Below are 17,463 nucleotides of genomic sequence, written 5' to 3'. Positions count from 1 at the left end.
TCCTGGCGGGCCACTTTTCTTTGTATGTACCCTGGAATTCATTTGCCTGCACTTTCCAAAAAAATGGGAAGCACTAGCTCCACAGTGTGCCCTTGACCGTAGGGAGCTGTGGTAGCCGGTGTCCAGGACGCCTTCCTCGCCCGGGCTGTACACCCTCCCGCACTGCAGCAGGCATGGGCTACGCGATCAGCGGAATACAGAGAAGTGCTGGGATGTTGCCTGCATGGCTGGGTGGCAGAGGCCACTACCGCTTCTGTCTTGCTCAGTCTTTCTCTTGATCACAATGGAGAACTAATGCATGATCTCTTCTTACTCATCTCAGCCCCTGCCAAAGGGTCTGGCACTTGTTAGGTCCTTAGCGGGCGCTGGTTGAATGAGTGGGAAAACTCATTTAAGCGAAGCATTTAAGCAAAGCAGTCATGTGTGAGTGTGTGCAGGCCGTCGGCACAGCAGTTAAGACCTGGTTTAGGACACCTGTGTCTTGTATCAGAGCACCTGGTTCAACATCCATCTGGCTCCCAATTCCAGCTTCCCACTCACCCAACCCTGGGAGGCAGCAGGGATGTTTCAACCAGTTGGTCCCTGCCACCCATGTGGGAGACCTGGCGTGAGTTCCTGGATCCTGGCTTTGGCCTGGCCCAGCCCCAGGTGCTGCAGTCATTTAGGGAGTGAAACAGCAGTTGGAGCTCTACCTGTTTCTTTCTGTCTGAGAGAAAAAGAATAATACGAATAACAAAACAAATGGTAACATGGTTGGTAAGTCTGGACTAAGAGTGGAGAGATTGTGGTTTGTGACTTTAAAGAGGTTTATCTTCTCAGGAATTTCATTTCTCCCACACAGGGCCTTCCTACCTAGTAATAATGTGGTGAGGGAGAAGAGAATAAGAAATAAATTATCAGGGGCTGGCGCTGTGGCACAGTGGGTTAACGCCCTGGCCTGAAGTGCCAGCATCCCATATGGGCGCCAGTTTGAGACCCGGCTGCTCCACTTCTGATCCAGCTCTCTGCTATGGCCTGGGAAAGCAGTGGAAGATGGCCCAAGTCCTTGGGTCCCTGCACCCATGTGGGAGACCCAGAAGAAGCTCCTGGCTCCTGGCTTCAGATCAGCACAGCTCTGGCTATTGCGGCCATCTGGGGAGTGAACCATCAGATGGAAGACCTCTCTCTCTCTCTCTCTCTCTCTCTGCCTCTCCTCTCTGTGTAACTCTGACTTTCAAATAAATAAATAAATCTTTAAAAAATAAATTATCTACAGCAAGATGACTTTGTTAAGCAGCAAGCTTCATAAGACAGGCTTACCACTGAGACTGGAAACAAAAATTTCAGTAGAACAAAAGACAAATCGTAAGAAAGAAATGACATGAACGAATCTCCACAACATTTTTATTACAAACACTTTCGTACAGTTCATAGTCTATGAAAACTAAAGCCAGGACCTCCCCAACCCTATTGCCTCATAGGGGAACGCCTCAGGGAAGTCAGTCTGTCCTCCAGGTTGACGTGAATTATTCCTTTACTGAAGAAGTCTAGTGTTACCTGGTCTTTTCTGCTGAAATTTTGACTTGAGTTCCTTTCTTTAGCAGCAAAACCCAGCAGGGCCAAAATTCCTGTCAGGCTGCTGTGGGGAATGACCTAAACGACATCAGAACTTAGGGATATAAATGTGCAGGAGCAGCACACGACCACAAGGTGGCGCGCGCAGAGGGTGCTTCTTTCAAGAAAGAAATGTAACAGATTTCTGTTTTTTGAAGGCACTAACTGAAATATTTCGAGACGTTTTCTCCATTGTTTCATCTTTAAAGCCACAGCTAAGCAAGCCCATAGAAATGAGAACATGGCTTAGGTGCTGCAGAGCCCTCTCTGGATCCCTCACGGGAGTGGAGGACTTACTAAAGAAAGGCTGTTTCACCACCTGCAAAGCGCTCCTTTGATCTATGCCAACGTCTTAGGGCTCTGGATAAATCCATGTCCGCTGTGAAAATGGGGCAAATGCTGGGCTGTGGCTTCAGGAAGTGCTTAGTGCCATTGCTCCTGCAGACAACTCAGTATGCTGAAAAGACCAAAGACCTTGGGACCAGACCAGCATGAGCTCTGCTCTGGCTCTGCCACCTGTTAGGTGGGTGATGTGTAAGTGGTTTCACTCCCTGAGGCCTAAGTTCACACATCTGTAAGTTGTGAGAATTAAATAAGATATATATATGTATATGTATATATATATGCATATATATATATGCTGCTTAGCCTAGTGTCTGGGACATGTGTTCAGTAATTAAGGGCTATAATGCTAGTTTCTTGCTTACGACTCACTTCTGATATCTGTAGCCACTGAATTCTTATCTGGAACAGGAGGCATCACACGAAGAAACAGAAGCTGATCTGGTCCCCTTGTTAGTTTCATATTAAAACCTACACAACCTGAGTTATGTTATTCTTTTTGACAAATTTTTTAAAAAAGAAAACACATTCAAAGTGGTGAAGGAGGTAAGTATCTCAGAATCGTATGTGCGTCACATAAAACACAGCAAAAGCACCGAAGGCCAACTGACAGACACAGAGAAGACATTTTGAAGTGGAAAGGATCAAAGGGAAAATAAAACTCTCATGCAGATTAATTAAAATGGACACTTCGGGACATCATTTGGAAGCACACGCCACTTTACATACATGCTGTCAATTCAACATATGTCACATGTGGACTTGGGTTAAACTAAGCTGAAGGAAACTGGAAAATCCTCTTAAAGAGCTCGTGAAATCTTTCACAAAATGAGCAAAAACCCCAAACTGGACATCGCTGATGTGCCGCATGAACTTCGATAACAAATGGCTCATTGGTTTCAGCGGCAGATCGGAGTCTACATGTTCTGGGGGACCCACACTCTCAGAGAAGCCCCCACCATTCTGGACACGATGAAAGAATCCTCCAAACGCCAGGATTTTCATCTCCCCTGGGCACCAATTAGATCCTCTGGTATCCGGATGCTTGGCACTTTAGGCGGATTCTATAGACACCCATACCCACAAGGCAGAGACCCACCACGACGGCCCCAATGATGGGCAGCACAACTGTGTAGTCAGACGAACACTCATCCACTAAGAGAAAAAACAAACACGACATGCGGGTGAGACGGCGATGACCAGGAGGCGGCGGGCTGGAGCTGGAAGAACCAGTGCTCGGGACTCGACTTTCAATTCCAGCACTAGCAAATGATGTGACCTTGGGCAGTCCGTTTACCTCATGGATAAAGTAGGCAAATAAGGAGTGTCTGCAGGTAGGTAAAAGAACCTCATCCTCTCAGCACCTACTGTCCCCTAATCGTTAGCCCCCCATTCTGAACCCCGGGCAATGTCATTCTGCAGGCAACGTCTCCTGCAGAGTGGGAGGTGCCCACCCTAGAGCCCAGTAGGTTTCAGATGATCTCTCGAAAACCTGTGACGCTTACCCACTTTTAAAACCTTCTCCAGTGCTCCTGACGCTTTCTTGTGCTACTTTTAGCTAACGTTAGAAAATAGACCAAATGATTTAGAAATGAAATTGGCGAACTTATCAAGACTGGTTTTTCTTTATTCCATTAGAGAGCGGTTGCTTAATTCATTTAAAGCTGTCATTGACTGGATCAGCCACTAATTAGTTTCTCCCCTCCTCCCCCAGAAACCTTTTGTTTAAGAAATACAAACTTCATGCATTTCACAAAAACAACTTTAGGGATCAACTGGAGAAAGATGCAGGGTCCTGGGGAGAGAGGGGAACTTGATAGAATACTCAGTGTGGGGGATGTTTGGGAGAGAAGGGTAAGCAGGTAGAGACCTAAATCTCTCTCTCTTCAGGGATAGATAAGAAGATGTATGTGTAAGGTCTTTGCATGGTCCAATACTGTGTTTGTATCCTGAATCAAGAATCACCATTAACCCAATTCTGTGTACCTGGGGTCCAAAAACAAGTGTCAGAGGAGGTCAGGGGAGATGGGAGATTTCAGGAAAAAAAGCTGTTAGTACACTACTTGATTTGGCAATAGGCAACATTTGCTTAGTTATAATATAGCTTTTGATTTAACCAAAAATAGGGCTGTAACCAAAAAACTTTATGTGCCATAGCAGAAAGTCTAAAGCTGGCAAGTTAAGGAATAGTATAATAAGTTTTTTAATTTTGTAGAATTATAGAGCCAACCACCAGAAGAAATGAAGATTAGCTGAAAGTGCTTGGTCTCCCCGGGTAGGGTGGGGGACGCTGCTTTTCACGAGACGCTCTGATGAAGTTCATGATGCTCTGGTTATTATCTAAATTTTCTAAATAAGGAAGAAATTTGACAAGAAACTAAAATGAGTTGGAAAAAAAACCACAAAATTAAAAATAGAAAGCACATATCTATTTATTCCAGCTCTAGGAATTTGCACTAAAGACGTAGCCATACAATTATAAAAGGCATTTACAATAATGTCCATTTAAAGAGAGACTATTTTAAATTTTAAAAATTAAAAGTTTTTGAAAATTTTAAATGGTATTCATCCAATGGAATACAATGTAGCCACTGAAAAGAATGTGGTAGTCCCAGTGTGATATGAAAATATTTCCCCAAGACCCATGAAGCATCACATGTACCAAAACAAATAAATGTGTGTGTGTGTGTGTGTCCATTGTGAAAAGATACACAAAAATCTGGGATGGAACTAGAAGGCAACTTTTACCTTCCATGTAATTTTGTTAAACTATTCAATTGTCTAAGTAAACATTGTTTAAACATTTTTTAAAATGCAGACGAGTACATAAAGAGAAGTAGTTATTCGATCACTGTAGTTCTACTTCAATGAACCACCAACCCTTTCCAAGGATTTGCTTTCTCTCTGTGTGTGTGTGTACTCATGTGCATACTTAAAGAAAAGCCATTTTATTTTTAATGAGCAGCTTGTGCACATTACAAATCATTAAAATAATCAAGAAAATCACCAATGAAAAGAGCCTGTCACCCCAAAAACATGCACCCAGAAATCGTCATTGCTAACACAAACATTATTTCAGGCATCTTTCTTTGGAACTATAAAGATACGAGTAGAGAAACACAAGTACTTTCATTTAAACAGGATCAGACAAGTGCGATTTTATAAGTCGTTGATTTGGCTCTTAGTTGAATTTCATAGAAGGAAAACAGCTGTGTCTCCTCTCCCTTTCCTTTGTTCAAGCCCTAACCAAGGGACCACAGAACAGACCCTATCAGGGCTGCAGGTCTCTAAGGAGGCCATTAACCCAGCAGGAGTGGTGTCCTTCTAGGAAGAGGCTGTTTGGAGACAGAATAGGCAGAGGAAGGCCACGTGAGGATGCAGGCCATCCGCAGCCAAGGAGAGAGGCCTCCGGGGACCCCAGCACTGCCAACACCTTGCCCTTGGCCTTCGAGCCTCCTGAATGAGGAGAGCACAGATGTCTGCTGCTGGAGGCGTCCAGGTGTTGTTAGGGCAGCAGTCCGTGGCGCCTGGTTAGGACAGGCCTCGCAAATTAGTACACCCTCCCTCCTCTGATTAACTGTGATTTACTGCGCGGGCCCTGGCTGCTGTAGTTCTGCAAAATGGCCGTTCGGGTTGTTTTCCTCGTGCTCATGCATGTGAGTGCAGAAATGGAGTTTCCTATGGTCTTTCTGCCCATTACACCTGCGACCCGTTAAGGTTTCCTTTAAGCTAGACCTTGGATTCTACCTCTTACTGTAGCCTGGAGATGGCTACAGCTTGGAGCTCTCCCGGGGTTTGGGACTAGTTCCCCAGTTCAATGGCCTCAGTTCCTGTGCTCACCATTCCTAGACCTCCTGGGAACCATGTGCACCTACTAGGTTAGAAAGGAAGACAGAGAAACCCATTTCTTTTCTCTTTCTAGGTTTAGGAAGCCAAGTACAAGCTCACAGAATTTCTTCCCTTATAGGCTTCTTGGGGTGGATATATGTGGTGGGGAGAGGGGGAGGCATGACAAGAAGCCTGGCTCTGTCGCTCTCCATTCTCCCCTGCACAAAGTGGGCGGAACTGCGAGTGAACAAGGAATCTGAGCATTTCTTCACTGCTCATTCAGATGAAATAGTCAGTCTTAATCACTGGATTAAAAACAGATGATGGTGTTGGTGCTATGGCATAGTGGGTAAAGCCACTGCCTGCAGTGCCAGCATCCCAAATGGGTGTGCCAGTTCAAGTCACGCTGATCCACTTCTGATCCAGCTCTCTGCCAATGGCCTGGGAAAGCAGTAGAAGATGGCCAAAGTACCTGGGACCCTGCACCCATGTGGGAGACCCAGAAGAAGCTCCTGGCTCCTGGCTTCAGATGGGCTCAGCTCCAGCTGTTGTGGCCATTTAGGGAGTGAACCAGCAGATGGAAGATCTCTCTGTCTCTCTGGATCTGCCTCTCTCTTTCTCTTTTTCTCTGTGTATAACTCTGCCTTTCAAATAAATAAATAAATCTTTTTTTAAAAAAAAGAACAGTTGGTATTAGAGGTGGTGGGTTAGATAACCAGGGCCTAGGCAGTAGCAGTCACCCAAAAGAACTCATTCAAGATGCTAGGAAAATTAAAATGAACAGTCTATCCCTTCACTCTTCACTTTACTTTTTTAAAGACTTATTTAATTTATTTGAAATGCAGAGTTACAGACAGAGAGAGGGAAACACAGAGAAAGAGGTCTTCCATCCACTGGTTCACTCCCCAAATTACTGCAATGGCCACAGCTGTGCTGATCCAAAGCCAGGAGCTTCTTCTGGGACTCCCACGAGGGTGCAGGGGCCCAAGGTCTTGAGCCATCTTCTACTGCTTTCCCAGGCCATAGCTGAGAGCTGGATCAGAAGTGGAGCAGCCGGGACTAGAACCAGTGCCCATATAAGATGCCAGTGCCACAGGCAGTGGCTTTACAAACTATGCCACAGTACCGGCCCCCACTTTAAAAAAAAAATTATGTATTTTATTTATTTGAGAGGAATAGAAAGAAGGAGAAACAGACAAAGACAGAAAGGTCTCCCATCTGCTAGTTCACTCCCCCAAATGCCTGCCATGGCTACGACTGGACTGGGCCAGAGCCAGGAACCAGGAACTCAACCCAGGTCTGCTATGTGGGTGGCAGGGCCCAGCTACCTGGGCCATCAGATGCTGCCTTGCAGGAGGCACATTAGCAGGAAACTGGAACTGAGGGTGGGGGCTGCTGCTCCACGAACCTCCAGCCCCCTCCTCTTAAGTTCTGCCTGTTGGTTTCCTCTGCTGTGGGAGGCACTTCCACAGATTCGAAATGCACCTTTCTGGAGCCACTCTGCACGTGGTCAGCGGCACAGCGAAGAAACACCTTGCGCTGGGCACTACAAAGCTCTTCCAGTGCCCTTCATCTTGGGTACCTGAGAGTGTGGAGCAGCTGCTGCCTGAAGGGGAGGAAGAGGCTGCCTCTCTCCACAGCAGCGCCTTGGCAAAGGCTGAGTCACTCGACCTCAGGCCTCAGGTTCTCATCAACCTCTCCTGGTTTAAGGGGGGCCATTTCCTGGCACTCCACACGTCTTAAGGGGCTCTTAATGTTCTCTTAAAAGTGCCCTATGCCCTCTCTACCCCCTCACTTCCAAGAAAGTGGGGAGAACTAGAATACCTCGGGGTGGGGGGTGCCAGTACTTTTCTAGATAAGCAATAGTTACAGAGATGTTGCTAAATTTCATAAACTTCCTATTAAAAATGAGTGGCACCTCTGGAAAATGTAGAACAACCACCACCCAGAAAACTTCCTGGTCATAAAATCAGCTACGAATTTCTAGAAATCCATTATTTTCCCTTTTCTCACAAAAGCCCCAACTGAAACTGTCAGTGCAACAGAAAACGAAAAATAACATCCCCAGCTGTATTTTAATAGAGTTTTTTGTCCTCCTTTACCTATCACTCCCACTCAGGAGCTTTCTGGCGTAGCAATTTTGTGTGACTGTTTGCTAAAAAGCAAAGCAGGTTGTACTCAGCCTCCCCCAGGTAGGTCTGTCTCCTGCTCCCCGTTTCCCAGTGTCTTAATGCTCCCCCTGCCTGCTCTCCTGCCATGGCCCAAGTGAATAAACTGACAAGGATAGGACAGTAGCCAAGAAAAATGGAGACACACCAGGAGGACGTGTTAATAAGGCAGATGACAAATAAAATGGAAGGAATTGGAGACTTAACATCTATTGAATCTGTTTCGTTTGCCAAGATCTTTCATATGTGTTTCCCATTTAGGAAGTGAAATGAGGCAGCTCCCTAAGACTTTCTTTTTTAACCAATAATACATTATCATAGGGTACACTATGTCCTTTATTACAAAAAAACCTACCATATGAAGACCATCTATAATGTAAGTAAATCAAAATTGCGGTAATCTATAAAGTTTGTACTCCTTAAATAAAAGATTTCTGGGAAAAAGAAAATGCTAAGTAAAGATGTCCTTTCTTTTCCCACCCCCCCCCAAATTGGAGTAAAACCCGAGTTTAAACTCACTTTATAATCTATTTTGAAAGGGATTGCTTTTTTAAAAAGTGATATTTAAAAGAAACCAGAATAGTAGATTCTTTAAAATGTATATGAAAAATCAACGCAACTTGAAAATGTCCTCTGCAATAATTTCCCTTCGGGATTTTGCTTTCTCCTTCTCATTCACGTGTCTGCCTCTCGCTCCCTAATTCTAGAAGTCAGCCCGTCTGACTTAGGTGTGGGCTATGGTGTCCGAGCCAAAAGGAGAAGGGGGGGGGGGGGGGCGTGGCGCTGCCCTTGCCAAGCCAGCAGAGGAGCCGTGGGGCGGAAACTGAGGGCTCCCCAAGGGCCTGAGGCGGGGCAGGTTCCCCACCGCCTGCTCCTTGCTCGGTCTGAAGGCAGGTCTCTACATGCGTTCATATCCTCTACTGGGCCTCTTTCTGGCCACCAGGCACGCCGTTAGCAAAATGACCAGCAGAGCTGTGAAACTCAGGCCGATAGCCACAGGGATTTCTCTCCTGTTTCTGTCACTGAAGCATTCATTCGCTGTAATTGAAGTAGGAATAACAGGTGTTACAGGCTGGCCCCAAGTGCTGCGCCTGGCACCGCCCCTGTCTGCCTCAGCTTCCCAGACCAGAAACCGAGGGAGAGCCGGAGCGGCCGGGCCTCCCACCTGCTGCCTCATTGAACAGGAAGCTGAAAACAGGGAGGAGGAGAAAGGGTCGCCTTCCAGTGGGTCTGAAAGGTGTGGCGCTGGTGGTTCTTGAGGGAGGCTATTCAGGGGCGGACCCCAGACCGCACGCCAGAGGAATGAGGATTCCGCGGGTCTGGGGCAGGGGGCGCTGCTAGGAAGGAAATCCGAGTCTGGGCTCAGAGGTGGTGGTCGGTCGCAGCCAGGGTACGCCTCTGCGGAGACAGACTCGTCCTGCGCAGAGCCGCCGAGCCCAGGCGGTCTCCTCAACCCTGGTGCTTTGCCGAAGGGCTGCTTGGCCAGCGAAAGGCAAGGAAGGCTAAAAAAAAAACCTTCCGCAGGCTCCAGGATTTGGGGAGATTGAAAGGCAGGAGTCCACAGCTGGGGACAGTCTCTGCGACAAGGCTGAGCTCTCACGTTTGCTCACTCCTCCTTGGTCCCTCGAGCCCCTGTTTAAATGTCACCCGCCCGTCAGGATTCTCTGCACCCCCGTCTCACCACCCAACGCAGTGTTACCCACGCTTCCTCTGGCGTCTTCTTAACACCACATGGTAGTGTGACGTGTTCCCGGCCCCCTTCTCTGGAAGCAGCTACTATTTACGGAATGACGTACATCTTCACATTTGAGCAATCTGAGTGAAATCTAAAGCGCAAAGGCTCTGCACAGGGGCTTGAGCTGACGCCATGGATGAGGGGTGAACAAGAGAACTCTTTCAGAAGGCATTGTGCGGATCTGTGAGGCAGAGGAGGCGGGGACAGCCGGGAAGCCTGTGCCGGGGCGCTGTGCCCCGACCGCTGAAGGCGGAGCTTGCCTGCATCTCCCTGTGAGCACCGCTGAGGGCAGGCCACGTGTGCCCAGTGAGTTCCGGGACCTGCTCACTCGCTGCTTCCCGGCGGTGCCGATAGGCAAGAAGAGCAGGTGCACACCTGATGCCGAGATCCCATCGTTGGTTTCGGAGGCTTCCCAAAGCTTCCAAGTGGATTTTAAAAATAATCCTTTCCCAACCTGAGACGTTTTGAGGGTAGAGAGAGTGGGGCGATGCCTACTAGCGAGCTTTCATATTGAATCTTCGCCCCTATGAGAAAGGTGCAGGCCGAAAGCAGAGGCTGCAAGACTCAGAAAAGTCCTAGGGAAATTAGGGGGCCCAAGGCGAGCAGCGCCCAAATGCTTCCTTCCTGAAACACTTGGCACTAAGGGAACATTTTCCGCTACACCTGCCTCTCGCTTTATCACGGAACTCAAAGCAAATCAACTACACCTCAAGCTAAATCTGGTTTTGATCCTCGAGAACTTTTAACAGATTGGGTTCTTACAAGAGGGTGTCACAGAGACTGAAGTCCATGACTTGGTATGTAGAAAAGAATCACACGGAGAAACCCAGCCAACACTGATTGCCCGGCAGGGAGACAAGGACTTTTCTGGAAAGTCACCGTGGACCATCCCTGGCGCTCCGCCAAAGCCCAGTTTCCCTCTGAGTGTGGCAGTAGAAACTCAGAGCGGAAATCAGGAGATGAACTCTACACTAAGAAAAAGCAGCTCGGAACCAAGCAGAGCGGGTCATGTTGGTCCCCATCTTGAATGACCACACCTGGCTCTGCCCTCTGCGACTGGGGGAGGATCCATTCTGACATCACAAATACTCAGGATCTTTGTTTTCCAAGCATGCTTGAGTGTTACCAGGTCTGGGAGTTTGTCCCCGGGGAGACTGGGGACTGTGCTCTGTGCTGGTCCGAGGCAGGGTGGGCGTTTCCATGAGTGAGAACGTGTGTGTCGGTCCCACAGGGGAGATGTCCCCTGCTGCAAGCGAGCTGTGGGCATGCGTGGGTGCAGGTGTCTGGTTTTGGGGTGGGAGGGAGAGGTGGCCAGAGAAACTCGGCCATAAGAACCATGTGGAATGTATGGTGCCAGGAAGCTCACGGGGATTCTTGCTCCTGACCGAACACACTTTGAAACTGTCCCCAAGTCCCAAAGTTTGCTTTTGTGACCTGATGCGCCCTCAACTTACCATTTCCAAAGCGGTCCCCTTCAAAATCGAAGGCCTGGAGTTGGACATTGGTGGTTCTCAGCTGAAGCAGATGCGACAGCTGGAGGCTCTGTTCGCTCACACACTTGAAGGAATGTCCAATCAGTGTCTTGAACGCCATAGCACTCTTCTTCCCTTGGTACGTTTTCTCTGAGAACAAACGGTGAGGCAGAATTGCATGAGGATCCACACAGCCATCTGTCGCGTTCCCGCTGCTGCCGGGCTGCCTGGGGCAGTGAAAGGCCCTCCTTTACACGGGACTCTCTGCGGAGGCTGCCACCTTCTCCGTAGGGAGACACTGCGTGCTGTCAGAGACCTCCTGGTAGTGTTTGGAGTGGATGGGAGAATGCTGCAGTGAAAACTCTGGGGCATGTTTCCTTCAGCTGTTGTATAGATGTAGGTATATTTACTTTATTTGAAAGGCAGAGTGACAGAAAGAGAGAGTGAGAGAGAGGGAGAGAGATTTTCCATCGACTGGTTCAGTCTCCAAATGGCCACAACAGCCAGAGCTGGGACAGGCTGCTGCCAGGAGCCAAGAAATCCATCCAGGTCTCCCACATGGGATCCAGGAACAAAGCACTTGACCCACCACCCACAGCCTTCCCCTGTACATTAGGTAGAAGCTGGGACTTGAACCTGCACTCATATATGGGATGCTAGCTCCCCAAGTGATGGCTGAACCTGCTGCACCACAACTCCAAACCCCAGTTGTTTTATATTTTATATTTTATTTTATTTTTGTTTGAGAGATGGCTGGGGGGGGGAGAGAGAGAAGGACACAGAGAGTGTGCATGCTCCCAGTCACTCCTCAAAGGCCCACAGTGGCCAGGGGCTGGGCTGTGGCCAAAGCCAGGAACTGGGAACTCAACCCAGGTCTCCCACATGGGTGGCAGGAACCCCATTACTTGAGCCATTACCACTGCCTCCAAGAGTCTGTGTTGGCAAAAAGCTGGAATCAGGAGCTGGAACCAGGAATGGAACCCACGTGCTCCAATGTAGGATGCCAGTATCTCAGCTGAGTCTTAACTACTAGGCCAAACACCCAACCCTCTTCAGTTATTTTAAATCACTGGGGACAGAGCTAGTGTTGATGACTGGGGGCTACAGAGATGCACCAACAAAAAACTTTAGGAGTAAGTGAAATGAAATTGCTCTCTGAGACATTCAGTCACATGAACCCCTAGTGAATCAGAACAGAGAAGCAGAGTCAGCAGTGGAGAATTTGCATATAACCAGATGGAATGTATGAATATAGCAGAAAGAAAAACCAACCCACAGAAACAGAGACAGGAGAGGCCCACCTTTTCCATCAGAGTGCTGTCGGTGGGGGGAAGGACCTGCTCACAGGCTCGCCTCACCCTACAAGGCAGTAGTTGCTTCAAGGCAGAAGGAGTTAAACATTTTAATTATACAGTGAACTCCATTGCTCTAATTCCATGCTCAACAATACCCTGCTGACTATACTTTGGCTTCCTAAATGGGAGAAAAATTCACTGGTCAGAGGAGCCTACCATCTGATCTCCCTTAAAATTTATAGTAAGAAATACTCACATGACAAGTCAACGAGTTGGCACCGACTCCTGCAGGTGCCCCACGTGATATACTGGATTCTGTGTGTGCACCACTGTATCGTGTGTTCTATGCTGCAATAGTCTACTCCTGCCATCCTCACCGACACCACAGCTGCCGTCACAGCCAATAACTATGACTGATACCACCAGTACTGCGGCCGTGGGAAACCATTCCTGGGACTAGTGCACTCCTGTTGCTGCTGCTAAACCTTCATCATCAGGACCAAGAACCACCCCCTCTTTCCTTCAACCTCTAAATTAATTTCTATCCTAATGATTCCTGCCCTTGCCTCTTGAGAGATAGCTACCCTATCAGTAAAATCAGGTCATGGCAAATGATGACTTAGGTCCTTCATGCTATCACTCACAATATGTATTCCCTGGCCCATATGAAAAGATAGATCTAGGTGAGTTAATATGTATTACAATGAGTTCTCAACTAAGACCTTTTACTTATGTGTAAGCAATAATCAGTGATGAAATCCTTTTGGCCAGTATCAATATAATATAGTTTATATTTTAAGTACACACTGCTCTATATTTTCATTTCTTAGAAAGTTTCTTGATAGGTTTCTTAATTAATAGAATAGTATTTAAGCTGGGCCAAAGATACAACTTTGGAAAGGAGAAAACAGACACGAATACTCCTAGTATATCAGACTTGATTGGAAGCTTTACTTCTCTACAATCAAACATTGTAGGAATTCTTTTAACTTGCCCCACCAAGGGCAATTCTCCTTATAGCACCAAAGTGAAACTGTGGATGTAGATCTGATACAAGCCGAGTATCTCTCATCCTAAATGTTGGTGATCAGAATTGTTTCACATTTCAGACCTTTTCACATTTTGGAATATCTGAAGATATTTAATGAGCTTTCTTGGGGATGGGACCCAAGTTTAAACACAAAATTCATTTACGTTTCATGTATACCTTATACATATAGCCTGAAGGTAATTCTATATAATATTTTAAATTAATTGTGCATATTTTGACTGGGTCCCCTCCCATGGTATCCAATGCAGAATCTTCTACTTGTCGCATCATTTAGTGCTCCAAAAACTTTGGACTTTGGCACACTTTGGATTTCATATTTTTGGGGTAGAGATGCTCAACCTATACCAGGACCTCTGATGGCATCCTTTCACACTTTAGAATAAAATCCAAAGTCCTGACCTTGCCCTGAAAACAGGCCCTGCATGCTCAGGCCTAGCTGTCCTCTCGGGGCACACTGCTGGTCCTTCTACATCCTGGAAAACTCACTCCTGAGGGTCTGTGCAAATGCTGTTCTGCCATCTGGAAAGAGCTTCCCCAAGCCCATTATCTCCAAAGGGCGATACATCTCTCTTAACCCCACCTCTACAGAGGGGCCTTCCTCCACTGAGGGCTCCTCAAGATTCTATCTAAAATAGTTCCATCCCTCTCCATTTCCCCTGCTGGTGTAGAACTTAACAGCATATAATTTGATGTGCTTGTTTTTGGTCCTCTCCTCCTTCTAGAATGTAAGCTCCATGATGGCAGAAGCTATTGGTTCAGATAATTATGGATCCCCAGTGCCTAATACAGACTGGGCTTGGCACCTTTCCATATTTTTGTGGAATGAATGCATGATTCCAAGACTAAACAGTGAATTGAACGATCAACAGCAAATCTGTCAAAAACTCACTGAATGATTGTTGCTCAGAATGATCTCTGATATAATCTAATCCAACCTCCTTCATGAGCAGATGGCCAACGGAAGTGCACAAAGTTGGCACAAGTTCCCCCAGAGCTATATTGCTGGTTACTCTCTCTGCTTTCTGAAAACAGCATCAAAGATTAACAGATTCAGCTGGATGAAAAATGAGTTGACAGCAGATACAGCATCATCATGGACAGATCAGCCATTCTCTAAGTACTAACCTGGATTTGAGACCATCAAAAGGGCTCCCACTTCACTGATGTAATATGATTTTTCATCCTGCAAGACAGAGTGTGTTAATCTTTCCATTAAAAGACAAGTTTATTGTGTTGCAAGGCATTTTTGAGATCCATGCACATGGATCTGAAAACCATGAGGATCTTCGGAAAATGCATATTGTGAAACAGCAATGCATGGATTTCAATGTTTTGTGGGTACTTCTGTGCCTGGCTCTATTTAATCCTCGCAATAACTATGAGAAGCAAAAGAGACTCAATGAGTTGCCCAAGGTCACAAACATAAAAGATATTACCTCAAAGCTGAGTGTATCCAAGTCTAGCTTTTTCATTTATTTATTTTATTTGAAAGACTGAGAGACAGAGATCTTCTACCAACTGGTTCACTTCCTAAATGCCCACAACAGCCAGGGTTGGGCCAGGCCAAAGCCAGGAGCTCAAAACTCCATCCAGGTCTCCCAGTGCATAGCAGGGACTTAACTACTTGTGTCATCACCTGCTGCCTTCCAATGGTGCACATTAGCAGGAAGTTGGATTCAAACCAGAGCCAGGACTTGAACCAGGCACTCTGATACAGGATACAAGCAGCATCTAAACCACTGCACCAAAATGCCTGCCCTCAAGTCCAGCTTTCACTCTTTTATATTCACCCCATGCCAGGCATTCTAGGAAGGGGTTTGTGAAGTTCATGGAGAGGCCAGTGTTGCACTACAGCAGATTAAGCCACTGCTTGCAAGACCAGCATCACATATTGGAGTGCTGGTTCTGTTTCTGGCTGCTCTGCTTCTGATCCAGTTGCCTGCTAACACACCTAGGAAAAGCAACAGATGATGGCCCAAGTACTTGGACCCTGCCTGGGAGACCCACTTGGAGTTCCAGGCTCCTGGTTTCAGCCTGGCCCAGCCTGAGGCTTTGTAGCCTTTTGGGGAGTGAACCAGGAGATACAAAATATCAATCACTCTCTTCTTCTCTGTGTGTCACTCTTCCTTTCAAAATAAATAAATAAATAAATAAATCTTTTTTTAAGTCAATGGAAAGTAGAATTAAATGATAAGCTTACTTTGTTGCCAAACACTTTGAAATCCATGCATGCTTTTTCCTTTATATGTATTTTCCAAGAACTTTTTAAAACTCCTTGGAGAAGACCTGGTGGCGCCCCTCGAGGTGTTCAGTCTCAGGGTCTCAAAAGCAATTGAACAACATGCTTGGACCATCTGTGGTCCAACAGCGAAACATCTGTGACCCAACTCCTTTCTGGTTTGCTTTCACATACCATTTACTCAGCTTATTCTTTATTTGGGGCTCTTTTTTAGCATAAGAGAGACCTGTACTCCAGGGCCCATACTTACAAGGCCCTCTGCCCATCCTAAGGGCAAAGAGGTTCCCTTAAAGGGACTTGACAGGAGGACAGTGACAGGAGCAGGCCTTCATTTTTAGAAACTGATTGGGCTGCACTGTGAGGATGATCTAAGGAGCAGCAGGAGAACAATGACTGGTGAGGCAACCCCCCAGGAGACCTCCTAGAATCTTCCCTTCCCTTTCACATCTCCCAGATCTGCTCTCGCCCAAGGAAAGTAGGCTTGGCATTCACTAAGGGTCTCACAGTTGGCCAGGTGCATGCACCCACCTGACCTCGCCGTCTCACTGACCATCACAAGTCAGGACAAATATCATCAGCCCATTCTACAGCTGAGAACAAAGAGGCTTAGAAGAGTTCAGAATCCACCTCAGAGTTACCTAGCTTGCAGGTCACAAAGCAAGATTCTGCCTTCAGGATCCTGTCCTAAGTTTTCCTCCATGTGATCTGGGATATGTGGGTATAGACCAAAAATTCATTATGACAGAACTTTCTAAGACACTCCCTGAAATGCACTTGGAGCTTAAAGCCCTCTATAGAAAGCAAGACTGGGCCCAGTACAAAGTGAAAATGTAGAGTTTCTGGTTCAAAAATCATTCAGAATTTCAAAAGGCAACAGCAAAAAATATTAAAGGAGGCATGAACCCTTCTAAACGCACAGGTCACATGCCGGAGAAGCTGGCCCTCATTAAAAGATCTCTCCTATTCCACAAGAATCAAACTTTTTAGGGCTAATCCAAGACACAAAGACTTCTTTGGCAGGGTTCATATGCAAGTTCCTTTTTTAAATGCAGAAATGCTGCAAGAGCACTAAGGCTGTGAGCATTTTCACATTCTGTGAGCCTCTTTGCTACCCTCCTGCTCTGGATAAGGTCAGGTGCTGGGGAATGGGACTGGAGAATGGCAGGAAAAAGGCAAATGGACAGGAAATGCGGCGACTGCAGCTCTGGAAGCCATGGATTGAGGAAGGCTCACCTTGCCCCTTCAGGAAGGCGGCTGGAAGAGGTCATGAGGAAGCGAGAACCTGCTTGTTCTTCTAGCTCTATCTCATCACTCGTGCCCTGTCCAGGAGGGAGGGAGGGAGAGAGAGAGAGAGAGAGAGAGAGGGAGGGAGGGAGGGAGGGAGGGAGGGAAGGAGGGAGGGAGGGGCAATTAAGAGGCACATAGAATTTTAAGAAAATTGAGAACTCAACATTTGGGTGGAGTTTGATCCAACTGGAGGCATCTGAAAGGCCAGCCCGGAGCAAAAGGAGACAGAGGAAAGTAACAAAAGGAGAGGCTGAAGGGTCCAAGGAGAGCCTGTTTGCAGTTCCGCCTGAGGCCTGCCATCCACAAATGCTGGGGGTTTCTAGTACCTACGCACACAGGGATCCGGGCAGTGGTACAGGTGGGATTGGGCCCTGAACTAAAGCACAAATGCTTATGTCTGTCTCTTCTGCCATTTGGTGGCTTTTTAAGAAATTCCTGACACCTCTATGGTTC

At 46.9% G+C, this 17,463-nt stretch overlaps 1 protein-coding gene across 1 annotated transcript in view; it reads right to left on the bottom strand.

Annotated features, from left to right (window-relative positions):
* Window positions 1–1,356: 1,356 nt before the first annotated feature.
* Window positions 1,357–17,463, bottom strand: part of LAMP3 (lysosomal associated membrane protein 3) — a 28,316-nt gene continuing 12,209 nt past the window's right edge. Inside the window, exons 4-6 of the mRNA XM_008266569.4 lie at window positions 14,610–14,667; window positions 11,121–11,288; window positions 1,357–3,090 (exon numbers count right to left, since the gene is read on the bottom strand). Of these exons, the coding sequence (XP_008264791.2) occupies window positions 2,957–3,090; window positions 11,121–11,288; window positions 14,610–14,667 (360 nt within the window). The 3' untranslated portion in view covers window positions 1,357–2,956. The remainder of the gene's footprint in view (window positions 3,091–11,120; window positions 11,289–14,609; window positions 14,668–17,463) is intronic.

This window comes from Oryctolagus cuniculus, chromosome 4, assembly GCF_964237555.1.
Source record: "Oryctolagus cuniculus chromosome 4, mOryCun1.1, whole genome shotgun sequence".
Classification (NCBI taxonomy): domain Eukaryota; kingdom Metazoa; phylum Chordata; class Mammalia; order Lagomorpha; family Leporidae; genus Oryctolagus; species Oryctolagus cuniculus.
This window is presented reverse-complemented; position numbering and strand designations above follow the sequence as displayed.